This window comes from Rhipicephalus microplus, chromosome 2 (assembly GCF_043290135.1).
Source record: "Rhipicephalus microplus isolate Deutch F79 chromosome 2, USDA_Rmic, whole genome shotgun sequence".
Classification (NCBI taxonomy): domain Eukaryota; kingdom Metazoa; phylum Arthropoda; class Arachnida; order Ixodida; family Ixodidae; genus Rhipicephalus; species Rhipicephalus microplus.
Genome location: NC_134701.1, coordinates 135,555,984 through 135,574,661, shown reverse-complemented (window position 1 = coordinate 135,574,661; position 18,678 = coordinate 135,555,984). Strand labels below are relative to the sequence as shown.

Below are 18,678 nucleotides of genomic sequence, written 5' to 3'. Positions count from 1 at the left end.
GGTGATTTTCCCATATAGCACAAGCTCCTGTCGCCGGTTTTCAGTTGAAAACTTCAACTTTCTGCCAGATTTCAGGAAAGATTCCATCAACACTGATTAGCCAAATGTAATAGTATATTAAGTAGGGGCACTAAACTTTTAATTCTTAACATGCACAGTATATACATTTGCAGCAAAAAAGTATTTACCATTTGAGTGTAAGCCACCTAGCAAGAATTTTGCACAGCTGAATGGCTAGTATGGTGCAGTTATAGGTGCCGAGCTTGTATTTATTATTAGATCCCCCACAGGGGCGTCTGTGAAAGCAGGCGTTTGGTGCGTAGTGTCACCACGGACTTGAGCTAACGAGGGAGTTTCGACTCCCTCCCACGCCTAGCAGTGCATGGCTGAGCCGTGTCCGGGGAAAAGGGGATCCTGGGGGTTGAGCCGACGCCGGGTGATTGGACCTTTAAGCCCCCCCCTCCCCCCGGCAGAGGCAACACACCCCTTCGGCCCTGGCTTCACGTAGATGGCACCCCTAGACTGACCCACCCAGGGGAAACCAGCAGTCGCCTTTTCCTATCTCTCCCTCTACCTACACCTTCGTCTTTCCTTCTCACTTTACATCTTTCCTGTCTTCTCCTCTCTTCTAGTCACTTCTAATTTTCTTGGCGGCATAGGTTAACCGTGTGTGGTCATCCAACCTCGGTATACCATATTAGGTTATAGCGGCGGCGTACGACTGGCGTCGTGCAGACTCTTTTGTGAAGCTCTGCCGCGTCCCCTTGTAGTGCTCCGTGGTGGGCGGTCGGCGCTGTTGCAGAACTTTCCAAATATCTAATGGCAGAAGTGTTCCATCCACTTCCTGATCGACCTATAAAAAGATGTTGCACTGAAGTTCCACCTCAATTCAACCATCAAACAGACCTAAACAACTTGCCCTGCTTTCACGTTTTGAATAGTGAAGGAAATACAACTCTGCCTAAACTGTCCCTCTTCTTGGTGACGAAATCTCTAGCCGAAGCAAAAGGAAAGGAATACAAAGCATCAAAAATGAACACCGGAGACCTCTTGATAGAAATCAAAAGGAAAGAACAAGTAACAAAACTCTATGACATAGACAGTATCGGAAACATGGATATCGCAATCACAGCTCACCGATCTCTAAACACATGTAGGGGTGTTTTCTCGGAAGTAGATTTCCTGAGCCTGAGCGACGAGGAGCTCCTCGATGGTTTTCAAGATCAAAATGCAGTAAAGGTCATACGAATAACAATGAGACGAAAAAACTAACAACTCCCGAGAAAACACATAGTCCTAACTTTTGGCACAAGGACACTTCCTAGCTCCGTCGATGCAGGATACCTGAAAATAAATGTCAGACCATACATACCGAACCCGAGGCGCTGCTTAGAGTGCCAGAGGTTCGGCCATGCTTCGCACTCTTATTGAGTTAAAGATACCTGTGCCAACTGCAGCGCCAATGCCCACAAGTCGGAGAAATGTCGGGAATCTTCCCGCTGCATGAACTGCAAACGCAATCACCCGGCATATGCCAGATCGTGTTTATGCTGGAAAAAAGAAAAAGAAATAGTTGCTCTAACAGCCAAAGGAAAACTCGCCTTCTTTGAAGCGAGGAAGTGGCTTGGAATCTTACCTCAGAAAAGCTATGCCAGCGCGGTGTGGCAGGGGGCAACACTGCAACGGCCTCAGGAGCCTACGGGGATCGCGGCCAGTGGTCCCGTAGCAGCTCCACCTGCCCCCTTGGTGGTAGCAGCCAGTGCTGCTCCACCATCCACATCCGAGGCGGCCCTACCTGCTCCGGTTGCGCAGGGCCCGCGACTCAGTCGCACACCAAAGCTCGAGACGCGCGTCTCAAGGCCTGGCTCTCGATCCTCCAGCGCCTCTGAAAAGGTGATGGAGGTTGACGCTAAAACCTCGGTGTCGTCGACACCGAAAGACCAGCGCTCTCTTGAGCGCGCCAAGCGGGACAAGACCCCAATAAGGCTGCAACCCAAGTGATAACCTAAGTGGTTATCACTCTTCATGAACCTAGTTTTTACCATATGTCACCTACCACAATTTTAACAATCAATCTACATTATTAGTACATTTTCTTCCTTTTATTTCCATTATGGCTTTTATTGTTCATTGGAACATCAGAGGCCTACCTCAAAACTTAGGTGACATTTAGGACATCTTTAACAAGTTTTCCCCGATAGCATTTTGCCTCCAGGAAACAAACCTGGGTGCAAAGCACACTCGTTTACTAAAACGGTATACAGTTGTCCGTAAGGACCGGCAACACTGTAGCCGTTTATCAGGAGGAGTTGCAATTGTAATAAAAAGTGGCATCCCCACCCGAGCACTCAAATTAAACATCCCTTTTTCATTTCATTTCATTTCAATTATGGCATCCTTAAAGGCCCGAGGGCATTGCATAAGGGGGGGCAACAAATACACTGGGAGAGTGTACAATTCAATGTGAACAAATTATTGTAAGCAATACAGTTCTGAATACACATATGGTAGTTTGGTCAAGAATGACAACAAAAACTAATCAAACAATAAACAAAAGAAATGTTTGACTGGGAATTAGAGTACAAACAACATGGCAAAAAAAAAAATTACACGTACAGTACGCTGGTAGGATATATCTACAGTCATGGGTTATTGGGTGGAATCAAGGTGGGATTCGAATTTTGCGCGGAATGATGTGCGGTCAGGTGTGGCAACTATGGAGTCGGGGAAGCGATTCCAAAGTGTAATTGCTTTGGGGGAAAAGGAGTTGTTCATTGCAGATGTTCGGCCGTTGATTGGTGAAATGGGGATAGAATGGTTCATGCGAGAAGTTCTGTTAGGGGGCTGTAAAAGTTCATGTCTTGATTTCGGCCGAAAAAAGAAACTGTGCAGGAGGCATAGGCGTGAGATCAGGCGGCGTGATGTGAGAGATGGTATTTGTATTGATTGTTTTAGGGCGGTGACGTTGATTTCTCTGGAGAACTGTGAGGTTATAAAGCGGGCAGCGCGGTTTTGGACTGATTCTAGTTCGTTAGCGAGATATGCCTGGGATGGATTCCAAATGGATGATGCATATTCGAGCTTTGGGCGTACGTATGTTAAGTATGCTAGTTTTTTAATGTCAGGAGATGCTGATTTTAGATTACGGCGCAGAAATCTAAGCGTGCGCAGAGCGTCTGAGTAGATGGACTGCACGTGCAGCGCAAATGAGAGTTGGCTACATGTGCACACCGAGATACCTGTACGACGAAGCCGAATCAAGAGGAAGCGAATTGATAAAGTAGGTATGATGAACAGTGGCGCGCTTACGGGAAAATGACATCAATTTGCATTTGGTTAGGTTTGACGGCATTGGTGAGTCTTGGCCCCATAGCGCAACTGTGTTGAGGTCTTGTTGTAGTTTAGTGCTGGTTTCAATGTTGTGAATGGGGGAGTATATAAGAGGACTATTCCCTGACCCAGTGCTAAATAATATGGCTATGATGATAAAACAAGAACACAAATCTTTAGGTGTGACATTCAACAGAAAACTGAATTTTCTGGCTCACATAAATGCAGTAAAACTCAAGGCGAATAAAGCACTTAATATATTGAAAGTTTTGTCCCATAAGCATTGGGGATCTGATGGGTTCTGCCTACTGAAGGTTTATCGCTGCGTCGTACGTAGCATCTTAGGCTGCGGGTGTGTCGTTAATGGCTCGGCTAGAGAATCCTACATTCAGCGCCTAAATCCCGTACACAATCTCGGTCTTCGTTTGTCCAGTGGAGCTTATAGAACATCGCTGGTGCAAAGTTTATACAATGATTGCAATGAACCTCCGCTACGCCAGCGTCCCGTACTTTTAACCCTCTCATATGTTTTAAGAATCAGGTCACTATCTCACCAAATAAGCAACGATATCACCACGCAATGTAACTCACGCTTACACTATTCCAACGGGCCAAACCTCATCAAACCATTGATTTTACGCTTTGAAGAGTATTGCTGCACATACGATATTTGTAATGACGCACTAAATGTCACCATCAAACCACCGAGACTACCGCAATGGTCTGATCTGATGCAGCCATGTGATTTTTCACTGACCCTTTTTAAGAAACAGATCACTGCTCCAGAACACATAATTCAAGAATTCTGCACACTTCAGGACAAATACAAAGGATACAGAGAATTTTACACAGATGGCTCCAAAATAAAACACCATGTAGGCATCGGGATCGTGACAGGAGAAAGCGCCGTCAGTGTCAGAATACCTCAGTGTATATCCATCTTCAGCGCTGAATTGTACGCCTTATGGGAAGCAGTAGGGAAAATATTCACAGAGAAACATCGAAAAGCAATCATATACACTCACTCATTAAGTTCATTAAAGGCATTACATCTAAGATCCAAGTGTGAGCCGTTACTTCGTGATATACTGAACATGATCGTCTTAAACAAAGAGATTGCGACCGTTCGTTTCTGCGGGGTACCAAGCCATACAGGGATACCAGGCAACGAAAAGGCAGACGAATGTGCATCTTTAGCAGCTCAGACAACAGATAAGCAAATAAATATTCCCATTAAAGATAGTCTCCGCATTATTCGCATAGCATTATCATTAAAATGGCAGCAACAGTGGAACTCTTGCACACGTAACAAACTCGATCTGGTGAAACCCATCGTTGGTGAATGGAAATCGTGCCAGCATAAGGAACACTTCATAGAGGTTTTGCTTTGCAGACTCTGCATTGGGCACACTCACCTCACCCACAACTTTTTGCTCAAAAGGGAAGACATGCCACAATGTGAAAAATGCAAACAACCATTAACAGTTATGCATATTCTAATCACTTGCCTTTACATAGAAACAGAAAGACGAAAGTATTTCAGAGAACTTTACAAATGTCAAATACCGATACACCTGAGTCTCATTCTAGGAGAGGACCCATTAGTTCCCCTGTGTAATGTTTTTAATTTTCAGAAAGAAACCAGCTTTTTATATAAACTTTAGAGTTATTGGTTACTATCCAATGCCTTGTGTTTGGCGCTGCTTGGCCTGAGTTGCCCTTGCGCCAGTAAACTCAATATAACTAACTAACTATTATTAGATCGTAACCGACCGTAGTACCTGAAGGTCTGTTGCAGACAGATCTGTTGTAATGAGGTTATAGTACTGTACATCAGCCAACAGTGTACACTGGCCCCACATGTATATTTCTGCCCTCTTACTCACCCAGGGTGCAGAACTGGGTGTGCTCGAGGACCACGACGACGCTGTGGAGGCCAGCTGGGAGGACCAGGCAGAGCTGGAGGTGGACTCTGCGATCCGTGAGAAGCGCCAAGCTGAAAGGGAGCGCCGCATCGCGGAGCACCAGCGGAGGAAACGTGAGAAGGAGCAGCTGCGTACTGGTACTGGCAACGTCGCACCAACAGCTAGTGTCAGTGGGTCGCATTCCTCGCCGCTCAGCCCTACGAGAAAGGTCTTTTAAGGCGCTGTCATTGCCGCTGTTCTCATGTGCCATGGACACGCTCGGAGACCAGGAATGAGCTCCTGCCTTTTGTTGGCTTTATAATCGGTGGGTACTTTCAACATCAGTTTCTTTTGCAGCAATTCCTTTCCCGGCATTTGATTGGTCACCAGTCACAAACACAACAATATGAAACGGGATGTTGTGCACGTACATTGTGTCCGCCTCCACAGTCAAATCTGAATCTATCAGGCTCAGGGGGGGACAGTGAAATATTTCAATATATCAACAACGCTGCATTTCTGATGCTTATCCTGAAACTCTCAACGCCTCAATGATAACTTGAGATTACGAGAAAACAGGAAGGTACCTATTGGTTTCTTCAAGTTCGAGGTACAGCAGTTTAATTATTAATTAGTTTTGTCTACCTGGTCAATCAGAGGGCCTTTCGCATTCTTGAAGCAACATGGTGGTTTGCTTTCCAGTGGCAAGCTGCCATAAATAGCATATACACTTGACTGCACTATGGTTAGGCCTCTCTACTACTACAGTTAGAGCTGTAGGGCAGAGCATGGCAACAACAACTACAGTCGAACAAGGATATATCAAACTCGAAGGGGATCGTGAATTAGTTAGATATATAGAAAGTTTAATATAAATAAATACAGGCCCTGAGAGATTACCTCAGCAGACCATCACCTACAATAGGCACATTCAAGAATTACAACTAAGATTCGTACACACGTCGCAACAAAATGTTTTATTCACGTAAAAAAAATCGCTCATCTTGGCCTGCTTCTTTGTTTTCTAAATGAAGTTGGGGACACTCTTCTCAATCTTATCAAGGTTGTCCAGTTGCGACAGCCTGGTTTTCTCCACTTCAGAACGGCGAATGGACGCTGAGCGCTGTCACCACTTCCGCGGGGGAGTACGCGTGTGTAGCCAGCGCCTCATCCGGACAATCCTCCTCGTCACTGGAGCTCTCGGCCGGAGCATCCTGGGTCCCTGCGACTGCAGCTACTATGTTCTCGTCAGCGAGGCTCGCAACAGCCTGAACATTGCAGCCCTCTTCCTCGAAATTGTCCCCAGACACTTCGTGTGGAACAGCTGTCGGGAAGTGGGTGGTGGTGGTAATGGTTAGAAGAGGAAGAAGGCGCCTAATTTCTGCAGATCCAGTAGGCAGCACTGTGCAGCGCCTCGGAAGAGGAACGACTACTTGAGCAACGCGTTGTTTAAGCGCTCGTTCTGGCCGTTTTCACCGGTTTCTGCAAGTTCCGCCATCACATGACAGGCGCCCGATGTATGCCTTGTTATCTGTCTTGTTCTTCGACAATGTACACGGAGTGCTCCGTGATATCTCAAAGTCGTCCGCGACGGTCGAACATTTCTCGCCCGCGTCAACGCGCTGATTAGCCTTCATTTTCGTTGCAATGTAAAGGGTCTTGCACTTCTTGACGCTGGCCATAGCTACACGAGAAGTCGGCAATTCAAGGAGTCGGCAGTGGCTTTGCACACCACGCACGCAAAAGAAGAATGCTGCACATGCGGTGGTATGTAAATGACGCGACAACGAGAGCAGACTGTGCCAACACTGTGCTTGCGAGGCTATTTTACCGATGAGGGGCAGCAGCAAAAGGTGCAAGCTGTGGTTGGCTGATCATAACTCGCAAAACGGCAACAAAAAATAAAAGAAAAGGCGAAAGGAGGAGGTCGTCAGCTCCTTTGATCCTGCTCTACAAGCCGCGGGTATGCGGAGAAAGTATGAGAAAAAGAGAGAGAAAAAAAAGAAGCTGTTCCGCAAGTTTGAGACCATGCAGTCTGAGCACTCTCGCCCTTATATTTTTCGAGCATTTCGAGTTTGGACGGATGTGTGGGACCGCGCGGAGGTCGTTGGGCTCTGCGAGTGCCAAAGCACACTTCCAACTCGCGTGCGGAGCCGTGCCATCATTGAGATCGCAAGGCGCAGCGAGTGCCAAAGCGCACCTTCCACCTCGCGTGGTGTTCGATTTATCCGAAGGTGGCTAAAAAATACCGTTCGAGATAAACGTGCGAATTTGTATAGCTTCATGAAGGAACTTCAAGGGGATAACTTGCGAGTTCGATATACCCGAAAATTCAACATATGTGGATTTGATATATCCGTGTAAGACTGCATGTCTGTTATTTATGGGGATAATTGACAGTTTGCATGCTGAAGTGATTAGCTATGCTGATATCAAAAGTGAAATCAGTTATGAGCTATATGCTATAGTTTTTTAGGTAAAAACACTCATTAGACACTTATTGACAACCCAAAATTTATAAATTAGTAATAAATTCATTAATAATATTGTATTAAGCTCATTCAAAAGGGTTAAATATGTACCGTAAATTATTGGTTTATTTTTTAAGCACTCAAACAAGGACACAAGACATTTCTTTAAACCTCCTGTACATATCGTCTTACTAACAAATTTTGCAAACGAACCTATCATGAAAATCTCAAATGTGCAGACAGATATCGACAGCTTTATGGTACTCGTGACTCGTTTCAGAATCTAAGTGCAAGAATTGGAACGGTTTTATCATTACTTGTTGTGAAACAGCACAGGGATGATTTGCAGCAACTGCACAAAAGATGAAAGCTTAGAAAATGGTGCTCAAAGGAAATGGAGCTCAAGGCTAAGAAAAGGAAACTCAGAATGCAGCTGTTTTTGTTTTTCACTGAAGAAATGCAGCACTGTGGCTACCTAGACTTCTGATCTCTCCTCTTTACAGTGATGCCAAGATGGTGGTGCTGTGTTAAGGGAAAACTGCCGGATTTGCACCTTTTGAAGCCCGATTTTCTGATATTTTGATAACAGCACACTATACTCGTCGACAAGTTTTCTTGGCAATGTAGGGAGAGCTACAGAGGCGGAGCTTCTGCACATGTACTACTGCACAATGTGGTCCGGTATGTCACAAGTTCCGCACCGCTGTGGAATGTGATGGCTGTACACGCAAACGCAGCCTGGCGTTCGGGCTACACAGAAAAGGCGTGGCTTTCTCACGCTTGCAAAAACGCCATGTGACTACGTATAAATCGGAACAAATATGAATATCTTACTGGTTTGAGCTGTGTCCTGTCTCTAAGAGCTACATGCAAAAAAAATGAAGGCAGCATTTTTCATATTTCACGCAGAAAATGAAGACACAACTGTGGGACTACATTCTTTAGTATATTTAGTATTCTTTAGTAGCGATTTGGCTCTGTGACTTTTGCTGCATTTGCCAAGAAAAGTTGTTCAGAAGTATGGTAATTTCAATTTTCTCAGCTTCTACAATCTATTTCATTCTAATATTTCACTTCAACGCAAGAGATCTTCAGAGGATTGCGATAAAATAAAAAATACCATTTCAATATGGAATATTTTGACCGAATTGACCATTCCCACATTTCCATGTCCTTCCTTAATTGACACATCATAAATTTGAATTTTTCAATGACTAAAACTAAATGTTGCCGTCTGGCTAGCTCCATAGAACTCCACACATCAAAGAGATTATCAAATCTCACACAAACCAGATTTCTTACCTTGGAACTATGCACCACCACGACTGACTCTGGCGATCACTTTAAGTTCACAGAAAGAGGGATAGGTGGGGTAGTTGGTTGTTATACTCCTTCAAGAAACTGTGAATGCGGGACCAAAGACGATGGAGGAGGAACAATCACGCAAAATTAGCGCTTTTGTTGCATGATTGTTCCTCATTGAACACTTCCCTTGAGTCATCACATAAAGCTGCAGCTAGTCTGTTTCGTTTTGCTGAAATGGTGGATGCGCCTTGTTGCCACCGTGCCTTGGTGGAGTTGCAGGATTTTTACCTCATGACACTTTGTTTTATGTGTAGGCGGTGCCAAGCTGCAAGCGAGGATGTGGTTGCTTCTTTAACAGTATGCAGCGCAACTCCTTGTCGTGCGCGTGCAATGCCAACACCAACTGCCCAGTGACATGTGTGTCTGTGACCAAGTGACCGATGACGAGTGGTATCGAATGCCAGGAACCTGAAGGAATGATCTTTTGTTATTTTCATACATGTGGCTTTCAAGCTCACGGAAAGTACATCCTCTACTGTGCATCAGTTCAATTGTTCAAGCCTGTGCGCAACGCACAACAGTCATCCAAGAAACATTCACTGCAGTGTATGGGACGCAGTGCTGACCTCGTTTTTTGCTCTGAGAACATGTTACTTGACGTTTTCTTTTTTTCCAATTTTTACGCCAGTTAGTTGGAGTGTTAGAGATTTATAGGTAGAGTGCTTGTTTTGTAGTACATAGATGACTCATTGCGAGTGTTGATGTGTGGCGCTTGGTTGATGAGGGAATCGGCATTTTGAGCAAGCGAGAAAGTTGATGACAAACTTTGGATATGGACACTTTTTGTTTGCCATTTGCTCTTGTTGTAAGTGGCGTTTCTACAAGTAGCAGAGTCCACAGTACTTTCGTTCAGGCCAGCCGAACTGTGCAGCATGTTGGTATATATTGTTCCTCCAGTGTTGCCGCATCTGCAAGTGGGAACGACCAGATTGGGAGCACTTTGTGATAGAATGTGTCACAGGCGTGACTGCGTGAATGTGTCTCGTGTAGCTGTGAGGGTGTGCCGCGGATGTCAATGCGTGAACGCATTGCTGTGCAAATGCATTATACATGCAACTGTGTGCATGAGTCGCATGTGACACACTCCCATACAGCGTGACGACAAGAATGTGTCATAGATGAAAGACTGACGTGACTCAACGTTTACCAGTTGCTCGGTAATTGTGCAGTAGTGTGCGTTGGGCATTTGCTGAAGGAGTCAAAAGCAAGGGTGAATCAGCGAATCGTCCTAGAGTAACTACAAATTTCTGTTACTGAAATAAATAAAAACAATTGTAGTCTGCTGAATGTCGGCAGGCTTCTGCTTCTCTACGTCGCTTCTACACAATCTCGGTTGCTTGCAACTGCAGTTCATGGCAGTGGGATGTTTGTAATGCATAGTCTAATTGCTAAGGTAGTGCCACATCGGTTCATATCCCTTCACATGCCTCGTGCACCTTATCACCCTCGTATAGTGGCTAAGTGGCTGGTCCCAGATGTGGAAATGCGTGATGGATTGTTTCCATGATCGAAACGAGATGCTAGGGAACCACACGATATGTTCTCATGCATATGTGCACACACGTCTTTCCTGCTTGAGCTCATGCACTTCAGCTAGCTCTTATACAAAAGTCTCTGGACATTCGTTGAAGAGAAGTACCTACTCATGCACCCGCCCATCACAGAGCACTGGATTGCATTTTCTGTTTGTAAAACTGAGACTGCGTGTAAGGATTGGTAAGGTATGCAGGATTTGAATTATCAGATTTTACTAGTGCGCATGTATTTTTATTTGGCTGCCGTCTAATGTGTTGTTGCATAATGGCGTGAATAGGTGCATGACACGTGCTGACCGTGACACAAATGAGTGCAAGCCAAAGCCCATGGAAGGAACACCAGTCCTCAACTAGATATGCATGTGTTCATGACTGGACTTAATGTGTTGTTTGGAAAGGTGAAGACCGTGGCATACCCTTTATCCTTGATTGTGGGGTATCATCTTTCCGCTGCTCAATTACAAGTCGCCGTCTGTGCATGTTAATCTCTTTAGTCTTTTACATTAAACATGCCCTCATTGTATACTTGGCTTATGAAAATGCCAGCTGGGCCTTGTCGCACAGAGCACTATTGTCAGCTTGGTGGTGAAGTATTTGCTGTGAACAGTCAGGTGCTCAAAGTCTAATTTTCTGTTGTAGAAAGCTAGGGCTTCATAGCATTCAGTCGAACATCTTTGGGGAATAGCATACCTGGAAAGTTATGCTCATTGATTGCACTTGATTCCGTGCTTTATTGTTTGGCTGTTTTCTTCTCATATCGAATTGGGCAGTCTTGCCCAGATTCGCACTGTATTACTGTGTCCAATTCTATCTAGCACCAGTGCTTTTTGTGCTACCAGCTCATTAGCTCGTTGGCCTGAGATCTAAGCAGTTAAACATGGCAGTTGCATTGCAATTGCAGTATGAAAATTGCACTGTCATGGACAAGTATAACGCAGACAAGAGAAAAATTTTTATCTGAAACAGTTCTAGGAGGCAGTGTCAACTTGAGAGCTCAATATAATATCGCTGTGCACTAGTCACTAATGATGCTGTAGGGCTCCGTCGAATCTACTGCAAGCTGGAACTGCGGTCGTAACCGTGCAGATTGGTAAAAATCATAACAAACGAATGCATTCTGATTTTTCCGACCTTGCGTGTGTTTTATTAGTTTGCAATAGTACAGAAGTGGCTCCCTCTAGCGGTTGATAGCCTCCACAAGCAGTTGTTTATTATTAGTTTGTTTTTTGTCATATTTTCCTCCATTCACTGTTGGGGAGTGAAGCGAATGTCATCAGGACCTCGGCGAACATGGCCTTTATCGTTTCGTCAGCGAAGGTTATTGACATGCACACTCCCGCTCCACGTGACGGTTCAGTCTCTCACATCTCATTCTTTCTGCTATTCTTTCACATTGTTGACTCTCTTCCCAGTTGCACTGAGCCATGCTCTCCTACACACTGCAAAAAATCTAATGTTCTTCTTTTTTTTTCACCCAGAAAGTGTTGCAATTCGCTTGCTTGGTAAAAATGCAAACTATGCACAGCTCATTTGGCTGCAGTACACTTCGCGCTTTACTGATGCCCAAACTTTATATCCATCTTTCAAGTATAAACATGTGTAATTAAGATGTTTTGGCATGTGTTCATCAAGCCTTACATAATACTGCTGTTATAATGTAATATCACCTAGTCACAATGAATTTGTTAAGAATAATTACACATCTGTAAGAAATAAAGTTATGCACGATTTCAGAAGCTCTTGTATTAATGATAAAATATCGGAGCAAGTTTATATGTAGTGTTTTTTTTAGTGGTTTGTGATGGTGCATTTAGCGAAAGTTCGTGTACATGCTTTCTGCGTTCTGTAGCAGTTAATTTCTGATTGCTGTTTTGTGTGGAAACATACTTTATGACATGGTAAAAATTTGGCCGATAGTTGTAGTGTGCGCACGTGCCACTTGAAGATGAAACATGTCCACTAAGCGAAAGGCATGGGCCACATAACTGAGTTTTCTACGCCTGGTGTCTCTCAAGTTCAATGTTATGTTTTACTTGAGTACTGTACAACCCCAAGAAAATGCTTCAATTTTTCCAAGATTATTTTATGATACACTCAGGTCAGCTGCTTTCACGCTAGAATCTCTCTCCATGCCCGTGAGCTGTTAACTGCAGTAACATTTACTCATTAAGCCCTGCCTTGCTATTGAGGCAGGGCCTCACGACCTCACAAGAGTGGTTTTTATTGAAAACATGATCTCTTTTGCCATACTGATAATATAAATTACACCCATCAGATTCTAAATTTCTAGCGTGTAGGTGTCGTTTTGTAGGGACATATCGATAATTTGTCAAGATATTTGTACAACTAATTGTATGTTTGAAAGTATGTAAATTATAGTGACATAGTTCCAGCAATCGAGCAAGCCATGTTGGGGCGCTGCAAATGGCAGTAAATGGCCTTTCGATGAGATACATTTAATTGTTATCGGATACAACACTTGTGAGTTCAGTTAGACTTTCCCCAATTTTTAAATGTTTATTCTAGAACTCTAGCTGGCAAACTTGGTGGAGTGCCATTAATGCCAATATTGTTGACAAAAAGGACACAAACATGGAATTGAAACGAGCATCCTTGCCAGTCAATGCCCCAAGAATAATGTATCACCACAATTCCTTCAGTTCAAGTCCATTGCAGTCTCATCACTTGCTGTGTCAACAACCCACGCCTTATGGTGATTTTCAAGGCAGCATGCTGTCTTAAAACTGATGAAAACTTTATCGTTTGTATAGAATGTGAATTGAGAAGGCAATGCACAGCATGATTTTCTGTGCAATTTGACATACGACTAATCGTTATCAGCCATGTCCACCAAAATTCTACTGTAACACATTCAGTACCTTCAGTTGTACCCCTCATCGTTTTGTTCTCACGTGAATGAGCTTTTTAGACGCAACATTCAGAAGTTTTCTATAGTTATTCCCCTGCTGGAATGATTTGAAAGCTTGTCAGACTTTCTTGTCGGTATGAGCGATCTTGCGTTAGTTCTGTATGCATTATCATACTGTGTCCCGGTGCTTTTTTCTCATGTTATTCGGGCTCTGATACTCCTGCTTTGTTGGATGCACCATGTTTATTTGCAGAGTTTGCTCGTGAGTGCGTGTACATACTGGCTTTCTTCGCCGAATGTGAACGTCATTCACATAACAATGAATACTGTTGGAAGAAAGGTCGTGATGTCACATGCTTCTTGGCACCTTCCTCATGCAACTTTTCAAGGCCGACACGCACATTCTTGCACGAAAGCCCAAAGCACCCACACTTTCCTGCAAATCTACTGAAGTGACCATGTTTTACACAACATTATGAAGCATTAGTTTAAGTCGTCACTAGGTGATGTTAAAAAGCCCAAATTCGGCAATCATTTGCTAGACAAAGCCAAAATCTCACTCCAGAAAGCCAATGTTTGTGGTACAGTCGATGTGCATGCGTCTCATAAGAATTCAGCTTGCCCATTGAGCAGGCTCCTGTGCTTGAAAATTGTACGTTTTAAATTTCTGATGTGCTGCAGTGGTTCTGGAGTGTGTAAGAGAGAGAGAGGGGTAAAATCTGCTTTTATTCCTCCACCAACCAAGGGTCGGGTGCAACTTGCCTCCGCCTGGCAGACTTTTGAGTTTCCTTGTCTCTCTGTAGCTTCACTGGGAAGCTTGATCACACAGTGTCAGAAAAACGCTGCTGTTGGAAATTATTCACTTCTCCTGACGCATTGTTTCGAGTGCCGTACATCTGAAAATGAGCGCTACTGGAGCACTTGAAAATCTGAGTGTTGTTTTAACAAACTTGCTGCCTCTGTGCTGAGGTATAAGATAACTTTCGTCTCCTCATTGTTGCTATTGATTGGGATGCTTAGAAAGAGTGAAATGAATGTGGGGCAGTGTTTTGCTTATAGAGGTGAAATTATTGTTATGTATAATAAAACATTTTCCAAATTATTCAAATGTGACCACTTTCTCACCTCTGTATGCACATAAACAAGCTAATACAATTGTCCCAAGTCATCTTTGAAGGGATCCTACAGCACTATTCCAACATGTTCAGAAAACACTGTTGATCGTTAGTCAAGGCCGGTGGTCCAGGTGTTACAAGACGCGAGCCCAAGATTATAGCGCAGAATGCAGCCTGGAATTCACAGTTAATTCTTTAAGTAAATTAGAAATCATTCTCTACTCCTACAATGATGCCTATACTGAAATTCATGGCCATTGGCTAATTTGAGCATTGCGAGCTGCGTAATTACTGCGGCCGCCACAGGAGGTCGCCATGTGCCCGTGCATGTCTATGGTCGTGATAACAGTGAAAGTAAGCCGCACATTTGAAGAAAAAGTAGAAGCACCCAAATTGATGACACGCGCGTGACATAACTTCTTTCCCCCGTGCCGTGCCTCCATGCTTAGCTTCTAGAGCACTTGTCAGGAGAAGAGGGGAAGCAAATTCAGTGTGTGAGAAATCTCTCCAACTTCGATTGTACTTATTGGATTAAAAAAATACTTGTGCCGGTCGATTCATGAGGCAATAGACTCCGATACATCCAACGACTACTTGGAAAAGTATTGCAGGGACTGTTTGACCCTTAACCTACCCTTACTGTGCTTCAACACTGAACTTATGCACTTTGCATATCTTTGTTGCCATCGCAAGTAAACCTTGGCAGCCATTGACCATCCCAAAAGCTCTCTAGTAACCAAAATGGTTGGGATACAGACGTGTTAGTGGCGCTTCTTAGCAGCCTAGAGCCATAGGCATGCGCACGAGGGGAGTGGCCGCCCTCAGCTTCAGTATCACACGTTGGATTGAAAGAACTGCATCCCATATTTACTCCCGAACATCCATGGATCAAAAATGGGTCATTAATTGTAAGAAGCTTGCTATTGTTTCATTTGTATTTTTGTATCAATTGTAAATCGATGTGGGATATACGTGCGTTGGACTCTGCCAAGGGAGGAGGTGCGATATTTATGGTACTTGGCATCCCCTCCCTCTTTTTGATGGGGAGCCCTACACACACCTATGCACATGGCGTGTCATCAAATAGAGGGGACACATTAGCACCATGTTCAAGAATCACTGAATGGTGTATGTCATTCTGTCATCAACAATTTCGTGGATGTCGCAGACGACCATACTTAGCTTTTGCGCATTGAGAAACATCGTTACTCTTGCTCAAGAGGCTGGCTACTCCACTTGCCAACCCTGCTACTATCAATATGCAGATCGCTATAGTACATAATGAAATATCGAGTGGGATAGCCTGTGTATACACGTTGCTGCTGTAGTATGGTCGGGAACCAAAGAAATGCTGTTGAACTGTACAGTAAGTACAAATTTTTGTGTCGTTTTCCCTTCACAGTAACTCAAGGATGGTACTTGGGTCTATCAAAAATAAGTGAATTTGATTCTTATTTGGACCAATATATGAAATGAAGCTCCGAGCCCATGCTTGGAGTGTGCGAGTGCGCTTTGAGCGTGGTGCCACCATGTCTGGAGCATCCTGCGGGAGCCACTTCTGAAATTTCCCTCCTCCCCAGCGGTGCCTTGCGGTTTCACTCAATGCCCTCCCATGCCACCGTTGAAGTTTCCCTGTTCCCTTACTTTGCTCTAGACACACAATTTCCCTTTTTTTTTTCTGCATTACTGTTTCCTTTTCTTTCAACTCTCAGACTGTCGTCTGCTGCCCTTTCTTAGAATGCATGATCAGTTTTTCTGTACCCTGCAACGCAAAGTTTAATCTCGACGTTGCTGTGCAGAATGCTATCTCTGAGATCTAGCCAATTAATTGCCTTTCCATAAAATTGATTTGAAGACTTGGCCGTGCTGGAGTTATGCCATTTCAAATCAACTTTAAAGCGATGCATTGGCTTGTGTGATCACTTTTTGCGGACGTATTTTGTCCACATAAGTAGACACTGGAATTCAAATGGATGTTATAAATAGAACATACTTACTTTGTTACTGAATTAACACAAAATCCCCAATGCAAGGAGTGATAATTCACAAAAGACACGTACGTATACACAGATGATGTGCACAGACGAATACTATGCGTTGCTCATTTTTCTTGCCAAAATTATGTTAGTGTAATAACAGTATGCAGAGCCACCAACTGGCCCCCTTTATGACATTCCGAATTGATGGGCAACAGAGATGAAGGCATTTTATGAAAGCTCAGTGAACAAAATTATGTTAGTGCAATAACAGTATGCAGAGCCACCAACTGGCCCCCTTTATGACATTCCGAATTGATGGGCAACAGAGATGAAGGCATTTTATGAAAGCTCAGTGAACAAAGTCAGTTAATACACCACCAACATACAACACCAAGGAGTGCGTCAAGCCCAATTTGCCTCACTTTTCTCTGTAGTGCACAGCACTGGTTCTGTTTTCGTATTTCTATGACAGTGACTTGCTTGCCAAACATTAGGAAATGTTTTATACACATCTGAGTGGCTGAAGCTCATTTTATGTGCAAATAAAAAGTGCATCCTTTTCATGCCTATTGACTTCCAGCGCTCACATCGACCTTTCCATTTCAGAACAGTGTGTAGGCGAGTAACTAAATGCATGCTGCCAGAAACTTCGTGTAGTAAAGAGTGTTTTTTCTTAGTACGCATCTGAAATCTATCACTTCCCAAATGCCGATTCTGAATAGAGGTATGTACTAACGAAGACTAGAAAAAAAAAAGTAGCTACAACAGTTACGGGTGATTTGAACTGCTAGTGTCAGTTTGCAATTTACTGTCTTTACTTAACATCACTATGGTGGGACAAAAAGAATAAAACTATTTTGCTCGCAAGATGCTTAACCATTGAAGCAGTAAGAGGGAAAATAGTGAGCCTTTTGATGCTAAGTATTGCATCGCTTGGCTTCTCATTCACACACAACTTCGCTGTCCAACAGAGATGATGCTAGGCTCTCCACTACTTGAAACCAGCTTATGTCATTGTAAGCTGGTTTCAAGCTCGTTGTACGCTGGTTCTGTGAACTGGAAAACCGGCTTACCAGCTCTAACATAGGCGTCAAAAACAAACAAAATGGGATAAATGTCCAGATTTGTTCGTTATTCTGCCACTTCCTTTTTCTCCTTTTTGTACCTTTCAAAAAAAAGTTATTTGGGCTGATTGTTCTAGCTTTGCATTTTGGTAAACATAATTCCACATTAAGTAAAATTGGAACACCTTATTCACTCTGCCTCATCATGAAAGTATAGTTACACAAAAAAGTAGTTGTGGTGTTGCAACAGGCGGAATCAGCCTGGCTTAAATGGCCGGCAATCATTCCGCCCGAACATCTGAATAAGAGCGGTCCGTCACCATATTTCACACAGCCCAGTGTCTCACAAGAAAGCCATAAAAATCTGTTGCACACTCCTCCTTGTCTTGGGCCCTTCAGGAAAAATGACATCTTCAACTGTGCCTGTGACAAGCTCTTTCCAAGACGAAAATGTGCCGTGATGTTTAGTTGTGATCAAATTGGCGTAGCAACTTAACAACGCTTTCAATAGGTACTACATAACCAGAGCTCACTTCAGCGTGTCGAACACAATATTAATGAGAATTGACACACAATTATGCCAACGAAAGTATAGGGGATGTTATAAGAAGCAATTGCAATTGTGAAGAAAGAAAAGTGGACGAAAGGATAATTTGCCGTGGGCAGGCACCAAACCTGCGACCTTCGAATAAAGCATTTGATGCTCTACCAACTGAGCTACCATGGCGGCTATCCTCCCAACCATTTTATGGGGTATGTATGTGGATTTAAACGTGGAAGTGTCAGTCAGCGCCGCCTGTAGCCATTGAGGAGAACATGGGATACTCATTATTTGCCAGTTGGCATCGCGTGACCTTGGTCTTATTACGAGCTGGCAGCTAATCAATAATTCCTCGCATACCACTTGAAGGTGGTAAGCCTGCCAGAACGAGACTCTCGCTACGAATGAAGGAAAGAAGGGTAAATTTAAGGGCGCATTTGCTTTGTTACACAGTATTAAGGAGAATTTGCAGACAATTATGCCAAGGAAAGTGTAGGAGATGTTA

At 43.7% G+C, this 18,678-nt stretch overlaps 1 protein-coding gene across 1 annotated transcript in view; it reads left to right on the top strand.

The window, feature by feature from the left end:
* Positions 1-14,582, top strand: part of LOC119170714 (uncharacterized) — a 31,952-nt gene extending 17,370 nt beyond the window's left edge. The window contains exons 4-5 of the mRNA XM_037421949.2: positions 5,221-5,559; positions 9,325-14,582. Coding sequence (XP_037277846.1) covers positions 5,221-5,472 — 252 coding nt within the window. The 3' untranslated portion in view covers positions 5,473-5,559; positions 9,325-14,582. The remainder of the gene's footprint in view (positions 1-5,220; positions 5,560-9,324) is intronic.
* Positions 14,583-18,678: the final 4,096 nt, after the last annotated feature.